The following is an 18,303-nucleotide window of genomic DNA, read 5'->3' as shown; positions in this document are numbered from 1 at the left end:
GGCTGCATCAGGAGTGGGCAGGAGGAGGAGTATAGGAATCTAATCAAGGACTTTGTTAAATGGTGCGACTCAAACCACCTACAACTGAACACCAGCAAGACCAAGGAGCTGGTGGTGGATTTTAGGAGGACCAGGCCCCTCACGGACCCCGTGATCATCAGAGGTGACTGTGTAGAGGGTACAGACCTATAAATATCTGGGAGTGCAGCCGGATGATAAACTGGACTGGACTGTCAATACTGATGCTCTGTGCAAGAGAGGACAGAGCCGACTATACTGGCTGGCGTCCTTCAACATCTGCAATAAGATGCTGCAGATGTTCCATCAGACAGTTGTGGTGAGCGCCCTCTTCTAAGCGGTGGTGTGCTGTGGAGGCAGCATAAAGAAGAGGGACGCCTCACGCCTGGACAAACTGGTGAGGAAGGCAGGCTCTATTGTAGGCACGGAGCTGGACAGTTTGACATCCGTGGCACAGCGACGGGCGCTGAGCAGACTCCTGTCAATCATGGAGAATCCACTGCATCCACTGAACAGGATCATCTCCAGACAGAGGAGCAGCTTCAGTGACAGACTGCTGTCACCGTCCTGCTCTACTGACAGACTGAGGAGACCCCACACTATGCGACTTTTCAATTCCACCCGGGGGGGGTAAACGTTAACATTATACAAAGTTATTGTCTGTTACATCTGCCTCACACTCTCCACCTTGCATTTTTTTAACTTGCATTGCACTTTTATCACTCTTTAATTAATATTGTTTTTATCAATATCCTGCTGCTGGAGTATGTGAATTTCTCCTTGGGGATTAATAAAGTATCTATCTATCTAAACACTGCGCCACCCATCCTAACACACGATCCCGTGCACGTAGACAGCAGGCCTAACCAGGTGTTTTTCTGCCTTGTTTCTGATGTTGGGTTGGGCTACAGCTTCTCCACGACTTTGCTCAGGAATGGCAAGCTATAGGAAGATTGATATAAAACACACCATATTACAGATAGAGGCGAAAGGCACTATATGATAGACAGATAGATAGAAGTAAAGGTACTAAATAGGAAAGATGCTAAAAGACAGACAGAAAGCTACATTTGTTATCTGTTTCACGCCATTGACTTTACTGTAAAAACACCCACCGATTCATCCATCCACTTTCCATTTTCCCAGTTCAGCACAGAGGGGCGCTGTAACCCCATTCCACTTCTGTTGCTGAACTTGCAGACACTCCGAAGAAGTGCGTGCGATCTTACCTGGCGGCTCAAAATTGACCTGGTGGGGTGTGGAGATGTGGGTGGGAGGAGTTGAGACGAGTGTCATAAAGCACTGGGATCGTTGGCGGTGTCTTCCAGCCCCTGATCTTCCGAGACACTCCCCACCCCGACGTATGGAATCTGTAGCCCAGCCACCCCATCCCACAAAGGCACTACTGTTTTAATACTGAATATAATGATGAATCGTCTTTAAATATCAGCGTCCAGTGTTGGTCCGTGCCTTGCATCCGGTACTCACGGGTGAAATCAGAACAAAATGTAAAAGACTTTTAGGATGAAATATATGGCGCATCACATCTTAATATCCACCAGCAGATAAATTAATACAAATACTGTATTTTTTCTTTTGTACGTTTTACATTGAACAGAAATTCAAACAATTGTACAAAATGATGCATCTTTGTGTTAGGATATATATTAAATATTTGTTTTCTGTGCATAATAACCCAAATCTGAGTAATATAGGGTGGTCCAGATCTAATTATGAAATTTTCATTACGCTATAACATATTAAGTTTATTACATAGAAAATCACCCGAAAAATCCCGGACCATCGAGAAGTGTGCGAACTGACGACATGAAGAATCGTCTTCGCGCCGAACTGGAATCATCTCTGCATAAATCCAAGTCATCCACGTGATCTGGATCTGCATAATTAGATCTGGACCACCTGGACAATCGGTGTTATCGGCGAAGTTAAATGAGTTTCTGGTTCGAGGGGCGCCCCCTATCCTTTTCCCACAGGTTTACACTTTTAAAGGTTAAAGTGGAGCCACAAGAAAGTCTTATGCTTCTTCAGCAGAGAGCTTATAGCGCGGTGTCCAGTGTCTTCACTAAGGACGTGCGCCTTGTGTTGGTCACAAATGTCACCTTATTACGTGACAGACATGCAGTCGGTTTGTCAACTTTGTTCGGCCTTCTTCTGCCCGGTGTTCCTGTGGTTTGTTTTCCCTGAAGCCTTTAACACTTTTAAATGGGATCAAAGATGGATTGACTAAAATACCCGAGAAAGACTTCTGGTCTTCACATTTAAAATACTGTATAGAGAATTTTGTTTAATTTGTAAATGAGGAGGACCCAGGGCTCCTTGTGTCTGCCCGTGTGTGAGACAGCAACGGAGATGTGCGTCCCGGAGCGCAGCGCTGTTAACCCGTCACTGGCCTTCTAAATACACGTCATCAGTGCTGTCCACAAGTCTATTCGCGCGCGTAAATTAGAATTGCATTTGGATGTTGCGCTGTCCACACTCTGTGCTTCTTCACTCGCGCTCTGCTCAGTCTCCTCAGATGGCTCTTCGGTCTCCTCACCGCGCTGCCAATGCATTTATCCCTTTTAACCCGGGTCACTTTTATAAAGTAAAATGAAATCTGTGGAATAAACATTGTTTTATTTAAACATTATAGAAATATACAAATATCAAATATATATTAAGTAGATTTCGGGTTCCCGAAAGACCTCAAAATCAGATTTACAGGCATGAATTAAGCACTGGCTCTCGTTCATGCTAACTAGAAAGATTACAATATGCAAGCTTTCGAGGAAACTCAGGCCCCTTCTTCAGGCAAAAAATGTGTCATTTTGCTTAACTTCTAACAACATCCATAATGGCTAACACGGTACAACACCCTAGTAATCCTGTACAAAAATGCAAACGTTAACGTTGATGGTCTCCGTCGATTACTTAGATTTCCACCGGTGTTAGAGGGCTTGTACATATAGTGGTGAAGATAAACTGACTGCTTAGCTTTTGATCAGGGCCTGTCGAAGCCCAGTCCAGAGCGCGTATTTACACATAGGGTGGGGATGCCCCCCTTCCTTGGTGTGTGGAGCACGCGCCCCTCGACGTTAATAGCTGGTAGGGCTGGAAGTGTTACAGAGCGCGCCGGAAAGGCTTAAGTCGCCTAATGGATGTATGTGATAAGTGAGAAACAGCAGCCATCTCAACGCACAAACGCCCTAATAGCATCCATCCGTTATCCGACCCGCTACATCCTAGCCTACTACAGGGTCATGGGGGTCTGCTGGAGCCAATCTCAGCCAACATTTATTAAGTTTTCAAATATATTTATGCTAACTTTTTATTTTTCATAGTATTCAAATACTTTAAAACAATGGATTTCAACCGGAAGTAAAAAATATAAAATTTTAAATAAAAAAAAAAAATTAACCGGAAGTAAAAAAATTAAGTGAAGAAAGCAATGAAAATGATGTAAACATGCCTAATGTGAGAGGATACAATACATTTATTTCACTTAGAACTGCGCTTTTATTTCCAATGATTCGGCTGTGATTGTAAAAGGCAATATAAACACATTTCAATGTGCAAGTTGTTTTAGAAAAATCATAAAAAGTAAAAGGGACATAATAAATGTTTGACTAATTTTCAGTGATCTTAATGTTTTTATTAATTTTTTTTTGTTCTTCTTTTTAAACCAAAACAACCACGTCGTCGACTGGCGCCCGGTTCGCACCACCCACACTACTGCTCTGATATCTGCTAACCAAGAAAGCGCAAGGTGGATCTGCTCAGGTCCACAAAACGTTTTCAAGCTGATCTTAGAACAACAAAAATCCACAGTTTTGGAAATGTCTGATGGGCCAGCATGAGAATTAAACAACGGGTTTAAATGAACAATAATGAAGAAACTGCTCGGAGGCTTCACGTCTCATTTCTGTTTGGCGGCCGTTCCAAGGAAAAGAAAGAGGCAATTCGGAGACTTTAAAGGTGCAGCAAATAAAATGAAAGGGGACAAATTGGTCACCGACTAAGAGAGTGGCAGGAAGCAAAACCTGCAGCCACGGTGGAGTTGGACACCCTTGCCCGATGGCATCGCCCATGCACTCTGGCACCTGTAAAAGTACAGGCGGGCTGGTTAAAGCTACCCAGACTGGTCCAACACTGAAGCAGCGGACCACAAGTATCAGCCCTCACACGCCTGTTCAGATTCAGAAATGGAAGATTCTGATGTGAGGGGTTCGAGGACTGTGATGGTTCTTAAGTCCAGTACCTCTTTAAACACCCCACCCTTTCCTTTCTTGTTCAAAAACTCTGAACCCCCGTCCCTTTATATTGCGGCTGAACTTCTCCTCTCATGCCATCATCCACTCGCTGGGGTCAGCAGTGTTTTATTATTATTATTATTTTTTACAAGGCGGGCACAAGAGGGTGCAGAAGACCTTGAAGGGTCCATGGTGGCAAAGCTTGGCAGGGGGAACAGCACACAGGCTGGCTGTGTTCTCATGTTCCATGTCTGCTGTTAGGAGATGACCACCGAGTGACTCCTGCTGCTGCCCGATGACCCATTGCCCTCACGCTTGGCGGCCTGTTTGGGCAGGTAGTGCACCACTGCGCTGGCCAGGCTGCTGCGAAACCCTTTGCTGAGGAAGTTGTAGAAGATGGGGTTGGCGACGCAGTGCAGCAGTGAGAAGCAGTCGAGGATGTGGAAGGAGTAGTAGAGCAAGCTGATGGCATTACAGCTGTAGAGCCCAAGCATCAGGTCATCCAAAGTGATGAGCAGCAGCACCAGCTGTCGAGGGAACCAGCAGGCAATGAAGACCAGGGAGTAGACATGCACGATCCAGCACGTTCTTCTACCATCGCGACCATAGCTGGCCTTAACTTTTCGAGCAATGAGAAAGTTGAAAGTGATGATGATGGCAGCTGGGACGACAAAGCCGAAGATGATGGAAAGAAAGCTGATGCTAATGTACCACTCGATTTCACTGTACAAAGGGATGGGGAGGCACCCGGGTCCTGCAAATTCATAAAGATCAACGTGTACGTTCTCCAGCAGTGTGAGGAACAGAGCAAAAAACCAGAGGGTGATGCAGACCACCAGCCGCCGGAGCCTCTCCTGCCGACTGCCCACCACGGAAGGCCGCACAAAGGCAACGTAGCGCTCCACTGTCATGTATGCCACAATGAAGATGCTGCCGTACATGTTGACCAGGAAAATCAAATGGATCAGTTTACAGAGGGTCCTCCCAAAGACCCAAATACTGTCAAAGATCACCTCCACCATCCAAAAGGGCAGCGTGAGGACCAGACCCAAGTCGGCCAGGCCAATGTTGAGGACACAGAAGGTCACCACATTGTCCGTGTTGCGCCATTTCCAGTTCACCCAGATCACCAAGGTGTTCCCGATCAGACCGAACACAAAGATGAAGAGATACAAGAAGAAGCTGGTCAGCTGCTGCCCGAGTACACTCAGCTCCAAAGTGCAGTGGTAGTGGATCCAGTAAGACGAGTTGTGGCCCAAGTCGATAAACAGCGAGTCGTTGTGGTGCTCCATGCTGCTGGCTGGAAAGAAAGAAAACCGGAGAAGAGAGTCAGTCGGGTGAGCGGCTCTTGGGACCAACCGTTCAGTTACGCTCTTGGGGGTGTTTGGTTTTTTTGGAGGGAGTTTTTCCCCTTGTCTTCTTAAGAGATTCAAGGCTGGGGGGCTGTCAAAGGGCAGGATCTATTAAAGCCCACCCCTTGTGTGGTTTGGGGCTATACAAGAGATAAATTGGATTACATTCAGAGTGATGGCCTAGGGCAGGGATTCTTAACCTTTGAGTCACAGACCCCCTTAAGAATCTGATGAAAGCTATGCAACCCCCAAAATATTTACATCAATGCATACAATGAATGTAAAATACTTTATCGAAATTTGATTGTCTCATACATACAGTATACGACATACACAGAGTTATTATTAAACTTTAAAGCAAAACAATCTTTAAAAAAAGTAATGGCCACTCATTATAATTATGAAATACTAGCGGCGTAAACCCGCGCTTTAGAAACCATGGCACTTCAATCAATTAATAAATTGCAGCTAAGAGAGGTTCTCTGTTCTCTTTGGTGACAGTTGAGCTTCATGCTGTAGCCTGGCACTTCCGGGCCGGACAGACAGACAGAAACACACACACACACACACTTCTACGTTTATCTATATTATTAAACGAAGATTGTATATATGAACGGATGCCAGACGCTAGAAGCAAGCCGTGCACAATACATCCACCGCCCGAACACAAACGCGAACGCACACACCACCGCATATACAGTCCAACCTTCGTTTAGTAATGTAGATCTCCAAGCCGCGATCTGCCACCATGTTCACGTCAGCACGCAAAACCGCCACTGTCACCATCAGGGAACTAGGTGGCGCCAAAAGCACACGCGCACAGCACCTCAGCGCCCCAGAGTCAAATCCAGTGGCTTCCCAGAGTCAGTAGGTGGCGCCCAAACAACACAACACAACCTGTAAGGATTTACCTATCTGAGCCTGTACTTGGACACGGACTATTTTATGTTGCCTTTTCAAGAGTCCGGCATTCGTGTGACATTAAAGTGAAGGTTTTAACTACTCCATACCAGGCAGAGCTGATTCAAGGATAGGAAACCATCTTTACCAAAAATGTTGTTTATAAGGAAATTTTTGATTAACTATTTTAAATTTACCATTTTATGAATTTTTGTTTCCAATTTACTTCATTTAAATCTTTGCACTCCGATATTGTTTTTTACTTATGAGTGCAACAACTCAAAGACATTTTGGACTTAAATAATATAACAATTAAATTTCAATTTTAGTTTCAATAAATTGGTTAATTTTAGTACAAATATATTTATTTAAATAAATGAAAACTTCCCCAGGACGCTCCCACCCACCATGATTTTTCATCCCTCCAAAGATCAGAGGGAACAGAAAGTGATAGCCATGCTTGGATTTCCGATTCTTTACAGAATCGGGGGTTTACTGGTATATAAGACTATGGGGCTACAGCCCCTGCTCGCTTCGCTCACCAATTCCCCAGGCCTGCCGCACCAGCAACTTGGCATCTCTACCGCTCCTGTATGTGGATTTCACATCCACCAAACAACAAATCATTTAATTCTCGCGGATACACCTCTTCATTGGGAAGAAACACTATTTTTCCCTGATGGCAACACAAATTAGACGATCTACAAGTCTTCCCGCTTCAAGTTTCAATCCGAACAATTTATTCGATCTCTTTTCACTGTTCCGTTATTTCACCGAGTAATAATTTTCATTTGTTTGCGCTTATGCGATCTTTACTATGATTTTTCTGAGACTTTCGAATTTTCGTACTTGCAATATCTGGAACCTGCTCCGCATGTGTATCGCGCCAATGTTTTTGAATTCTTTACTATGTTCTACTTTGTCATCTACTCTTTGTCTTTTATTTCAGGCCCTGGGCGTTGGTTAAATCTCTTGGCACAAAGTCTCACAGGATGTGAAAGTGTCTCTCTTGAGAAAATCACGTCTCATCCCAGGATTTTTTTTATTATATTACTAGCCCCCTACTTGCTTCGCTTTCCCACTTCACAACCCCCACCCACCCGGGGGTGTGCTTCGCGCTAGCCACTTCGCGTTGTGAAGGGTGAGCCTCTTGGCTGAATGCAGGCCAAGGAAAGACGGATGGATGAACTGCTGGCTGTCTGCTGCTGTCAAGGTGCGTGTTCTGCATGTCGCGCTGTGCGTCGCTCATTTAAAAGCCTGTACAGCAGCTGTCCTTTTGTCTCACTTCCTTGTCTCGTGGGACGTTTAAGTGTCTCTGAGAAATTGTAAGTAGGGTGTGACGTGCAAGAAGTCTCACGGGACTTCAAAGTGTCTCCCCAGATGATCATGTCTAGATATAATAGGTAGATACTGTGTACGCAGATGGTCCTAGAAATTATTGAAATTGTCAGAAAAAAAAAATGAAATGTAGAAATGTCAGGTAATTGAAAGGAACTACATGGGCGTCTCTCTCCTAGGAGGATTCGTTTTGCACTGCATTAGCAGCAGGAGGAAAAGTAAAAGGGATAGCGTGCTGCCGATGTTAGCTGCTAATGACTTTGTTTCGTTTTGATGACATGCTGGCCTACTTGTGTTGTTAGTGGCTAAGCGAGTTTTCTGTTTCCTCGGAGGCGGAGCCCGCACCCCGACTCCACCTCTTACTTTCGGACTGGACATATACACACACTTCCACATGTAGACGTTTATATACACTACTAGGGGGCTCCACCCTTGCTCGCCCACCCCAGTTTGGTTTACTGGATATACAATTTAAAGAGATTGTTAGTTTCATGGGAATTGTTACATTTGCATTATATTCACTTTTATTTTAAAACTTTTGTAAAGACAATACTTGTCCTTTATTTCCGGCCCCGGGCGTAGTTATATCTCTTTCTCGCAGGACATATAACGCTGCTCATGTTCTGAAGGGTGGGCGGCTGAATGCACTCTAAGGAGATGCCGTCGGATCATCTGCTGTCTTTCTGTTGCTGGCGAGTTGCATGTCCTGCATGTCTCGCTGCTGCCCGATCATTTCAAAGCCTGTACAGCAGCTGTCCTTTTGCCACTTCGCATCTCTGTCGTTCGCGTTGTGAAGGGGTTGGGGGGGGCAAAGGGTTAGGTTGGCTCAACGCTTAAGGAGAAGCAGTCGGATCATCTGTAGGCTTTCTGCTGCTGCCAAGCTGCGTGTTTTGCTTGTCGCATGTCATTGTTTTAAGAGCTGGGAGCACATGATGCGTGTCTGCCAACAGCAATCCAACAACTGCTTGGTTAGATGTCTGTGAACTTGTTTTAAATGATGTCTCACTGCCTTGTCTCCCATGACCTTGTAAAAATAATACTTGTCCTTTATTTCCAGCCCTGGGCGTGGTTAAATCTCTTTCTCAGGATGTATAAAACTGCTTGTTTTGTCAAGGGGGGTCGGGTGGCGTGGGGGGACTGGGGTGGTGGCTGAACGCATGCTAAGGAGGTGCCTTCGGATCATCTGCTGTCGCGCTGCTATCAGTCTTTCAGCTATCTTTGACATCTAATCTAATCGACTTTTCCTTTTGATAGACACAAGTGCCGAAAACCCTGATTGACAAAGGTGTGGATTAGCAAAGGGAATCGGAGCACTCATCGCTCGCTTTACCAGACGAGGGTGGGTGGCCTGTGGCAATGCACACCACAATTCTCCAAGACTCTTTGGCTGGGTTTTCACTTTACGGGACAAGACGCCTTCTCAAGCAGAGGCTCCTGCTACGCCAGTGTTTCACTGTTTATACTTACGCATACTTATGTAAATCTGGAGGAATCCACCAGGTGGCAGTGCGAGATATCATCACGGTGAGAACAGGATCGGCTTTGCTGTGTTGTGAATTGCCTGAAACATCCATTAAATTCCAATGACACCTTACCGCAGTATCTCTGAAAAGGAGGTTTAATGATTAAATCCATCAATCCAGGGATGTGTCCATTCCAGCTAGCATTGGGCACGAGGCTGAAACAATCCCTGGACGAGGCATCAGCTGATCACAAGGTGAATACAAGCACTCACATACACTGGCGTCATTTTAGTGTCACCAAATCTGCATGACTTTGGAAGGAAAATGGAGGCCCAGTGTGGAAACCCAGCAGGAAAACATGGAAACTCCAGGCAGGGAATACCAGCGACGTGACTCCCTGCGAGACAGCAGGGCTACCGCTCCGCCAGCATGTGTAATTATTAACAGTATTCATCATTTAAACGGAATTAACGATTTATCTGTAAAATGTAACATACATACTTCATTCAATGCATTTCATCATGACAGTGATATCAAGTATAAACCTTAGGATTCTAAATGTGCAGAGAGTTGGAATATCAAACATGTAACGTGTGCTGTGTGGTGGTCTATTGCTGCTTGCCCCTGCTTCAGGTCCGAGAAGCTCGTAGCGATTAAAAACTGGGATGACGTTTACGACGGTCTGCTTTAATGCTAAAGTAAAGGTTAAGACATTTCGAGATTAAAGCCGAGAAAAAAATTTTTTCTCTATGGCTGTACATTATGTTGCTGTTGTGAAGTTGCAAAAAAAAAATTCAACACAGAAGATGGTATGTGAGACTTTTAAAATGTATCGTGTCATTACGATCGGGAATATGCGACCCTTGAATACAAAAGCACCACGAATGCATCTGTATGTCGGCATCGAACCATTCATCAAACATCGAAGCGCGCACATCGATCCCTTAAGCGGCTTTCTGTCACATGTAGATAATAAACAGAGACTCTGACGTCACGTTCCAACTTTTAGCACACTGCGCCCCCTGCCTTTTTGCTGGTACTGCAACTCCCGCACGCGATGCGTTCATTTCTGAGGACCTGCTCAAATCAACGATGGGAACGCGTGGCAGCCATGATCCGTGCACGTTCTGAGCGTGAAGTATAAACGATCCCTGAGAAGTAATTCTGAGGAGTAATTGAAAGATACCATGAACAGCTTTTCTCCTGCCCGATTACTGAATTGTCCTGTTAGAGGATGTGTCTTTCTTTAATAAGATGTTCAATTTTGAACACACCAGCTAACCACAGTATCTGAAAATAAAGTAGTCGTGATGCGTGCGCGTACCCGTTCTGAGCGTGAAGTATGATGAACCCTTTGAGTTGAATTCATTTCGTCACTTTTCCTTTGTCCTCCGTTCAATGATGTCATCACTGGCAAGATCTTCATCACTGGTAACCGTCCATGTCGGCTAAGGAAAGGATTACGAATCCATGGTTCAACCTTAAGGTCACCTGAGCCTTTAGATGAAAAGAGTTCTGCAGAGTATCTAAAGGTCTTAGGGGGTCGGTGCTGTAAGCAGTTGCAGGGGGACTTTTCTTTTTCAATGGGATATCTGTTGATTGGGACAAGGGGGAAGGCTGTATGGTGACCGCGGTTCTTCTTGTGCGTCTCCCCGTTATTTTTCTCGCGTGATTTATTTTTTCCTCGCCGTTATTTTTCTCACGAGTATGTAACTCAAGCATTAGGCGTAGGTGAGATAAATTACTTGCGAGAAAAATAATGCACCATTTTTCTTTATTCATTTATACTTATTTTTGACTAGCTTAAACTTTTACTCTACTTGCCTAGCTTTCTTTCTCAGGAGTGGGGGTTGCTTTGTTTCGAATCTTTTTTTTTTTGTAAAATTTGAGTTATTTTATGGATTGTTATCTGATTTTAATAAAATCAATAAAATTGAAAAAAAGAGAAACAAATCACGTGAGAAAGTTCACGCGAGAAAAACCAACAGCTGCGGGCTTTATAGTGAATATAAATGTTCGTTTTTGTCTGACCCTCACGGACCCCCCCACAGAAATTCATCGGACCCACGAACCGCTGCCCTCGGAGGAACCATTTTTGCCCTATTCCCCCTGGGAAGGTTCTAGAAAGACCCTGTGTTTAAATCCATGACCAGCTCTACACCACGAATAATATGAGATGGTATTTCACAAGTCTGTTACCAATGGATCGTGAATTTCAAAAAGGGACTCTCGCCGCAAACAATCACACAAGTCCTTAATCTGTTAGTGTCCTGCTAGGTAGCTCACCAAACATTAAAGCACAAAGAAGCCATCCCAGAATGAAATGGTGCTTGGAGCTGCGAGAAACCACACAACCCAGTTTATGTTTGAGTGTAGGATGTGAACATTTCGATCCATGGAGGAGCGTAGCGATCTATAGTGGAAATGGAGCGCCCCCTGCTGGATATGTTTAGGAAACGAGTTTACTTCGCCAGTCACGGACAGACCATAACGCTCTTTATTCGAGACGACGTTATTTAAAATGCTCTGCAAAAGAGCAACGTTCTTAGTGTAAAAGTTGCCACAGATCTTACTTCTGCTATAAACACAACTGTAAATGTAAGAAATCCTGAGAATTTGGGGGAAAAGATTCAGTCGGGCTGCCCTCGGTAATGGTGCCTTACCGTGCCATGAGACTCGCGGTCTTCCGTTTAGCTGATCTCCTTTGTGAAGGCTGACGGGGCTTACTTTTTCTTCCAAGTTTTGCCACATTCTGTTGTGCTTTTATGTTCAAGTAAAATTCTTGTGTCTCACAAACGAATGTATACACGCTTTGATTGCTGCTGGGACATCACGCAAGCGTGGCCATCCCAGAATGAAATGGTGCTTGGAGCAGCGAGAAACCACACAACCCAGTAGAGAACCATAAAGTGCCATTAAAGAACAGGCATGTTTAGGAGTGTAGGATCGCCGCGTGGTTCGCGATCCTTGAAGGAGGAATGGACGCTTCAAAACATTTTAGTTTAACAAATGCCGCGTGCAAAACGGACGGAGAACACCAACTTTACGGTGAACTAAACGGGCCAAACTCGGAAAATGAAATATCACGTTTGTGAATGGTGTAAAGGTGGCGCAGTGGTTAGAGCCGTTGCCTTGAACCTGTGTCCGTTTTCTGCCTGCACGAGTTTTCTCACGTGCAGCTTAGTAAAAGGCCGCGAAAGCGACTTTAATCGGCTCGAAGCGCTTGACGTAACGGCCCCTGCTTTATGCTTACATTATCGCAAAGACAGAGGATGGCACGTCTTCAAACGCAGTTTAAAAAGGAATTGTAGAAATGGCACCCTTTGCAGCGGATTGTGGTTTGGATTCCATAATGGAAAATACCCCAAGGACCGTTACGCAAAAAGATAATAACTGATGCCTATAGGCCATGGGGGCATAAAAGGGCAGACCCGCTCTGATGGGCACAACGTGGTGGCACTTAAAGGCGGGGAGGCTTATTTAGGTTTTACAACTTTAAGTTTCTAAATGCCATTAAAATAACTTAAAAATACAGCCAAGGCATCACAGGAGTTTGCAAGGGTTACTACTACTCAAGATGACTGATTTTTAATTTATTAATCACATACCACTAACTCCCTCAGCTTATCTTTCATTGGTCATAACAAAATCAGAGTTGGTCATTAGAGAAACATCTGTCATTGCATTACCACCGCTGACACTTCTTATTCTGTTCACTTGGGTTGCAGGGCCCTGGAATTCCTAAAGTTCAGTTCTGGGTTCAAAAAAGTCCAAAACGATCGCGTTTACTCAAACATCTCAGTCGGTTGTTTTTTTTTTTGCAGAACGCAGGCTATTATTTCATGTCACAGATCGCCACTATAAAAAAATGTCAGTAAGTTTAACGGTAACAGTAAAGTGAATGGCGGCACGGTGGCGCAGTGGTTTGCGCTGCTGCCTCGCAGTTAGGAGACCCGGGTTTTCTCCGGTTTCCTCCCACGGTCCAAAGACATGCAGATTAGGTGGATTGGCGATTCTAAATTGTGCTTGGTTGGTGTGTGGGCCCTGCTGTGGGCTGAGATTTGCTTCAGCAGACCCCCGTGACCCTGTAGTTGGGATATAGCGGGTTAGATAATGGATGGATAAAGTGAGTAGTGAAAGTAAAATACCGTTTCTGAAAAAAAGGAAAAAGTTACCTTATGTTCTACTGAAAATTGCCCGTATAGTTTAAACAATACATTTCAATATTTTTTAACAGCCAAGTTCTGTAAAGTCAATATTTTTCTACCTTCAAAATTTGCTTTGTACCGTTTACTGATACATTACGGTTTCAATGAAAAATAAAATCGCTGTTAAATAGCGCAGGCAAACAAGTGTAGAATGTCAAACGGTAAAGCGCTGCCTCAGTAACTCTAAAGTTACGCTATTTGCATAAAGACACGCCCCCTGTTACCCTATTGTTCCTGGTGAACTTCATACCTTTGCACAGTGGGTGAAATAAAATTAAAGTTAGCAGAGTTATTGTTCCCTGCGTGCTGAAGGTTTTTTTTTGTGGTTATGGAAGCTGAATAATGGTGGGCTGTATTCGAGCTGGCACAAGGACACCAAACACCATAAAAGCAAATGTTACTTCTGCACCAGTCAATGTGCCGTAACTTCCCTAAACACTGAATTATTTTCATCATTGTATATAATTAAATGATGCATGGTTGCTGTTACTTTACTGATGCAAACTTTGTACCGGTGTTTGATCCTGACGATATTTTCTAATGGTGTATTGATTGGCATATTGATGACAGTGCGTGGACTTCAAGTTATGGTTAAACGTTCACGTCTACTGGAAAGTGTTGTAAAGAAAAACAAAAACAGTTATTTACTACATAGTTATACCGTAGACCTAAAAATAGTCATCTTTTTTACAGTAAAATTCTGGCAACATTATTATTTTTAAAGTGAAGGTTGCATACAAAGGTGTCCGTTACTTTCTTGAGCAAAGAAGGCGAAACGAGAAAAAAAAAAAAATAAGAGGAGGAAGGCCAAGACGGGCAACCGCATAAGAGGAGGAGGACATCAGAATGTGTAGGTTGAGAAACAAAACACCTTACAGGTCCTCGGCTGGCGCCCTCAGTCTTCACGTCCCAAATCCCCGTGTCATCTGCAACAAAGAAAAGACGACCTTAAGCTGGCTTCAGAGGTGGAGTTCCAAAGGAAAAAGTCTCACGTGAAAATATCAAAAAAAAAAAGAAAGAAAGAAAAGAACAAAGAAAGACATTGGACAGAAGATGATTGGGGAAAAAATGTTATGGCCAGCGTCACAGAGTCGTCTTTACTCCGTTGCAAAAGATCCTGAGAATTGGTGCGTATTTAGTGGAGCCGACAACCGAGGACCTGTAAGGTGTTTGTTTCTCACACGACACACTCCGATGTCCTCCTCCTCCTCTTCTTCTTAGGCAGTTGTCTGCATCTTCACCTTCTTCCATCCTGGTTAAACCCAGTTCACTGTCTTCTCTCAAGACAGTAATAAACAACTTTATATGAAATCTTCAGCTACTTGGCAAACACACCACACGCACGCATGTGGCTGAGATGTTTCTTGAGAAAACGCGTTCGTTTTGGCCATTTTTGAACCCAGAAATGCCAGGACAGTAAACACAAAGACAGGTGCCAGCGGAGGGAATGCACCGACAAAAGGTTTCTCGAATAACCAATCAGCATCAACACGGGACTAATTAAGGACAAGGACTTCGTGCTAAAAACTGGACTTTGTAGCCATACAGGCTGTGGTTATTAAATTCAAAATCAGTCATTTTAAGCAGTAATAGCTATTAACATCCATAGTATAGGGTGGTCCAGATCTATAATTATGCCATTTTCATTACGCTATAACTTAAGTTTATTACACAGAAAAATCATCCAAAAAATCCCGGACCATCTAGAAGTGTGCGAACTGACGACATCGTCCCCGCATAAATCAAAGTCATCCAGACGATCTGGACCATCCCGTAGTAGTACTTCAATCAATTTAATTTTATCTTCTTAAAAGATATCAATTCAATGAAAACACACGCTGTACATACACATGATATAAACACACGCAATCTTTTTGACTTCCTCGTATACGAAGTGCAGGGTTTGTATTGTAATCGTCCAAAAATTCAGTTTCGAGACTTTAGCCAATCTCGACGCTTTAGACCTCCCCGAGTCCGAAAACAGCATTTCTGGAATTCTGTCTGTGTGTATAAACACGGTAACCCCAGTACTCCTTCACTTTGGTCAGCTTAATTCTGCATACAAGTATTGGGTACAAAACGCAGATTTCTATCAACTTTGGGGCTGTTTCCGTTAACCGGAAGTGGTCCTTTACCTTTATTTATTTATTTTTTTACACTTTTGAAGTTGGGTACGGGCTGGCAGTTCTCAGTCTCAGCGGTAGGATGAGTGGCACAGTCGCAGCACCAAGCTCAGAAAAACAAAACCAACTGTCCCATAAGCCTGCATCAAAGCGGTCACAGAACGGCGGCAGGCGTGCCACACACGTGCCGCCCCCACCCCCCTTCCTGGGGTACACAGGTGCCCTGAAGTGCCATCACAGCGCGGCCCTCCTACCTTTATTACAGATGTCGTCTCTCCTGCCACACGTGCCGCGGCTGGCTGCTCTGCCCGTCCAGAGAGCTCCCCTGTCACCGCGGTGGGCTTTTATTGCCCTATCGAGGACAACAGGACATCCTCACCCTGAAAGCGACACAAACAGGAAAGCGTGCGAGTGGAACGAACGAACGAGGCGGCCGCCCCTCTGCTGCTGGCACCTGAAAGAGCAGGACAGTTGCTCACCCCACCTGAAAGTTACCAGGTTTCCCTGTGTGCAGCAGTAAAGGGCGTGGGGGGGGTGAAAGGGGGCGGCGCTTGCATCTACATCAAGCTTTACTCTTTTTGGACCCTCGGGCATCAACTTTATATTGCACGTGAGTACTCACCATTGAGTGCCCTCAAAGGCGCTATATAAAATTAAATCTGTTCGCACAACCCTGCAGTGCCCACTCTCTCCAGCTACCCCCCCACATTCAGCTGCTGTCCAAAAATGGTGACTGATGGCTTCCAGACAATTGCAGGAAAAGTGATGTTTTGCTAGACTTTGGGCTGCAGGCCTCTGGCCCCCCGATAGTAACAGAACCCATGAGAACGTGGCGCTGCCCACTTTCCACGCTCCGTCTTGTCGTCTGAGTCAGCGTACAGATCGGACAGGCCTGGCCTCCCTGCCGGCAAGCTGATGCATCAGCACTTTGGCAGGACGCGAAGCTGAGGAGCCAAAGGGAGAACAGGAAGGAGCGAATAAGAGGGGGGCCTCCCAACCGGACAGTGGAGAGAGCTGAAGGTCAGCGGCGCTGATAAAGAATGAAACCTGATGGCGGGCCAAGCCCATGCAGGAAGCTCCCCGAGAGTGCAGAGACCACAGGCAGCAGGCGCGTCTTTAAATAAAAGTTTAATTTAATTTACAAGCGGAGGAAGAGGAGGAGGTTTTGTGTGGCAAGGCTCTTGCGACATTCAGCCTAGGAGAAGATGTTGGCGATGAAGTCTTTGAAGCGCTTCGCATACTGCTCTGGGTGGATGGTAGAAATCTGGGCACCAGCCTGAAAGATACAAAAAACACAAAACATACCCAGCGTGCTTAGTGCCCTGCCGGTGGTCCGCAACACCCCCTCACCCTGGCACTTGGCCCGTCACTCACCCCATGCTTGACCGTCTTAGCAGCGTGGGCCGCTTTCTTCTTAGCGTCGTATTGGGTGAGGATGTCAATTAAACCCATGAAATACACCTCCTTGTGTGGGGCCCCTGTGTGTGAAGACCACTGGTCAGTATACGGTGCCCCCAAACACAGAGGTCCCCCAAAACTCGGCCAGCCCCCTTACCTGGGCTGCTCTGGACTGCATACACATCAATGTAAGGGTCAAACTCCCCAGGACCCAGAGGCTTATGGGAGCCCAGGTAGCTGCTGCCAATCCCTTCTGGGGAGTTGCCATGGGAACCGACGCCATTCTCCGCCTCGCCCGCTGCCTCCTCACCGCCCTGCTCGCCCTCCTCTTCCTGCTCTGCCCGGTGGACATCATGGATTCCCAGAAGTAGGCTGTAGTCCATGATCTTCAGGTGGACAAGGAACTGGAAAAGGGAGCCGGTGAAGACGGTGGTCAAGAGAGGAGCCGCTGCGGACGGACCCGGCGGAACCCGGACGACTTGCGGACCACTCACCTCCACGTCCCTGCTGAGCTTCTCCATGAATTTGGCCTTCTGCTCCTCGGTGACGTACACTTTCTGGCTCATGTTTCGGAAATCTACGTCTTTCAGTGTTGGTAGGTCTTTACCCTGCGGTGAGAGGGGACAGACAGACACCCACCCTCAGTTTGGCAGATTCACAAAGCCCACTGCACAGGCCCACCACCCCGTGTCAAGGCTTCGGAGTGTACAGTGCCATTCTATTCAGTTCGTTTTTATATAGCGCCCTTCACCGAGTGCTGCAACAAAGACGACTGGGAAATACAAACTTGACAAACCTCTCGTCACACCAAACAATACAACAAAGCAGCCTCCATAACCCCAAAAATATCAGGAGAGGAAAACAGAAGCTCCATTAACGGGGGAAAGGAACCTCAGCTGGGTCACCGGGCAGTCAGAACGGGCAACATCAAACACAGCCGTCTGAACCCCAGGGGAATGCGGGCCAGGGCAGACCGAGGGGACCATGACAGAATATAGCGCCTTTGCCAATGTACACCACACTCAGGTGTTTTATAGTGCGACCTCAACGAAGTGTGTGTGTGGAGTCTTCAACTGCATGAAGCTCAGCCAGTTTCTGCTGTACTGCATTGTTGATTTGCAGTGAATATTATGGGGTGTCTAAGAGTATAGACTGGTCACTCAACATTAATGGAGGAATACATTTAGAAAACTCAGCAATGTCAATGCCACTCAGTCCAGTTCAGGATCATAGAGGGCAGAAGACTATCCTTG

General features: G+C 45.5%; 2 protein-coding genes across 5 annotated transcripts; both read right to left on the bottom strand.

Moving 5' to 3' along the window:
• Positions 1–2,638: 2,638 nt before the first annotated feature.
• gpr182 (G protein-coupled receptor 182) lies at positions 2,639–16,017 on the bottom strand. Of its 4 annotated transcripts, none has more exons than XM_039742752.1 (3): positions 15,907–16,012; positions 14,401–14,455; positions 2,639–5,568 (listed from the first exon to the last, which is right to left on the bottom strand). In XM_039742752.1, the coding sequence occupies exon 3, from the start codon at positions 5,558–5,560 to the stop codon at positions 4,526–4,528; it is 1,035 nt and encodes a 344-aa protein (XP_039598686.1). In that variant the 5' UTR covers positions 5,561–5,568; positions 14,401–14,455; positions 15,907–16,012; the 3' UTR covers positions 2,639–4,525. The 4 variants fall into 4 exon arrangements, with proteins under 4 accessions (XP_039598686.1, XP_039598685.1, XP_039598687.1 ...); XM_039742751.1 differs by having other exon boundaries at positions 14,406–14,455; XM_039742753.1 differs by lacking the exon at positions 14,401–14,455 and having other exon boundaries at positions 15,907–16,017.
• A 747-nt stretch (positions 16,018–16,764) lies between these two features.
• Positions 16,765–17,683, bottom strand: LOC120520204 (phosphatidylinositol 5-phosphate 4-kinase type-2 gamma-like). The gene is made up of 4 exons (XM_039742749.1): positions 17,545–17,683; positions 17,208–17,454; positions 17,027–17,130; positions 16,765–16,928 (listed from the first exon to the last, which is right to left on the bottom strand). Exons 1-4 carry the CDS (start codon positions 17,614–17,616, stop codon positions 16,848–16,850), a joined length of 504 nt encoding a protein of 167 aa, XP_039598683.1. The 5' UTR covers positions 17,617–17,683; the 3' UTR covers positions 16,765–16,847.
• Positions 17,684–18,303: the final 620 nt, after the last annotated feature.

Source organism: Polypterus senegalus, unplaced genomic scaffold (genome assembly GCF_016835505.1).
Source record: "Polypterus senegalus isolate Bchr_013 unplaced genomic scaffold, ASM1683550v1 scaffold_4286, whole genome shotgun sequence".
Lineage (NCBI taxonomy): Eukaryota > Metazoa > Chordata > Cladistia > Polypteriformes > Polypteridae > Polypterus > Polypterus senegalus.
This window is presented reverse-complemented; position numbering and strand designations above follow the sequence as displayed.

Bases quoted from the DNA above. Each gene is read 5' to 3' on its own strand.
- LOC120520204 (XM_039742749.1), bottom strand. From the start codon at position 17,616: ATGAGCCAGAAAGTGTACGTCACCGAGGAGCAGAAGGCCAAATTCATG. The intron at 17,455-17,544 runs GTGAGTGGTCCG...TCCCTTTTCCAG, and splicing joins AGCTCAGCAGGGACGTGGAG to TTCCTTGTCCACCTGAAGAT. The intron at 16,929-17,026 runs GTGAGTGACGGG...TGTATCTTTCAG, and splicing joins CTAAGACGGTCAAGCATGGG to GCTGGTGCCCAGATTTCTAC.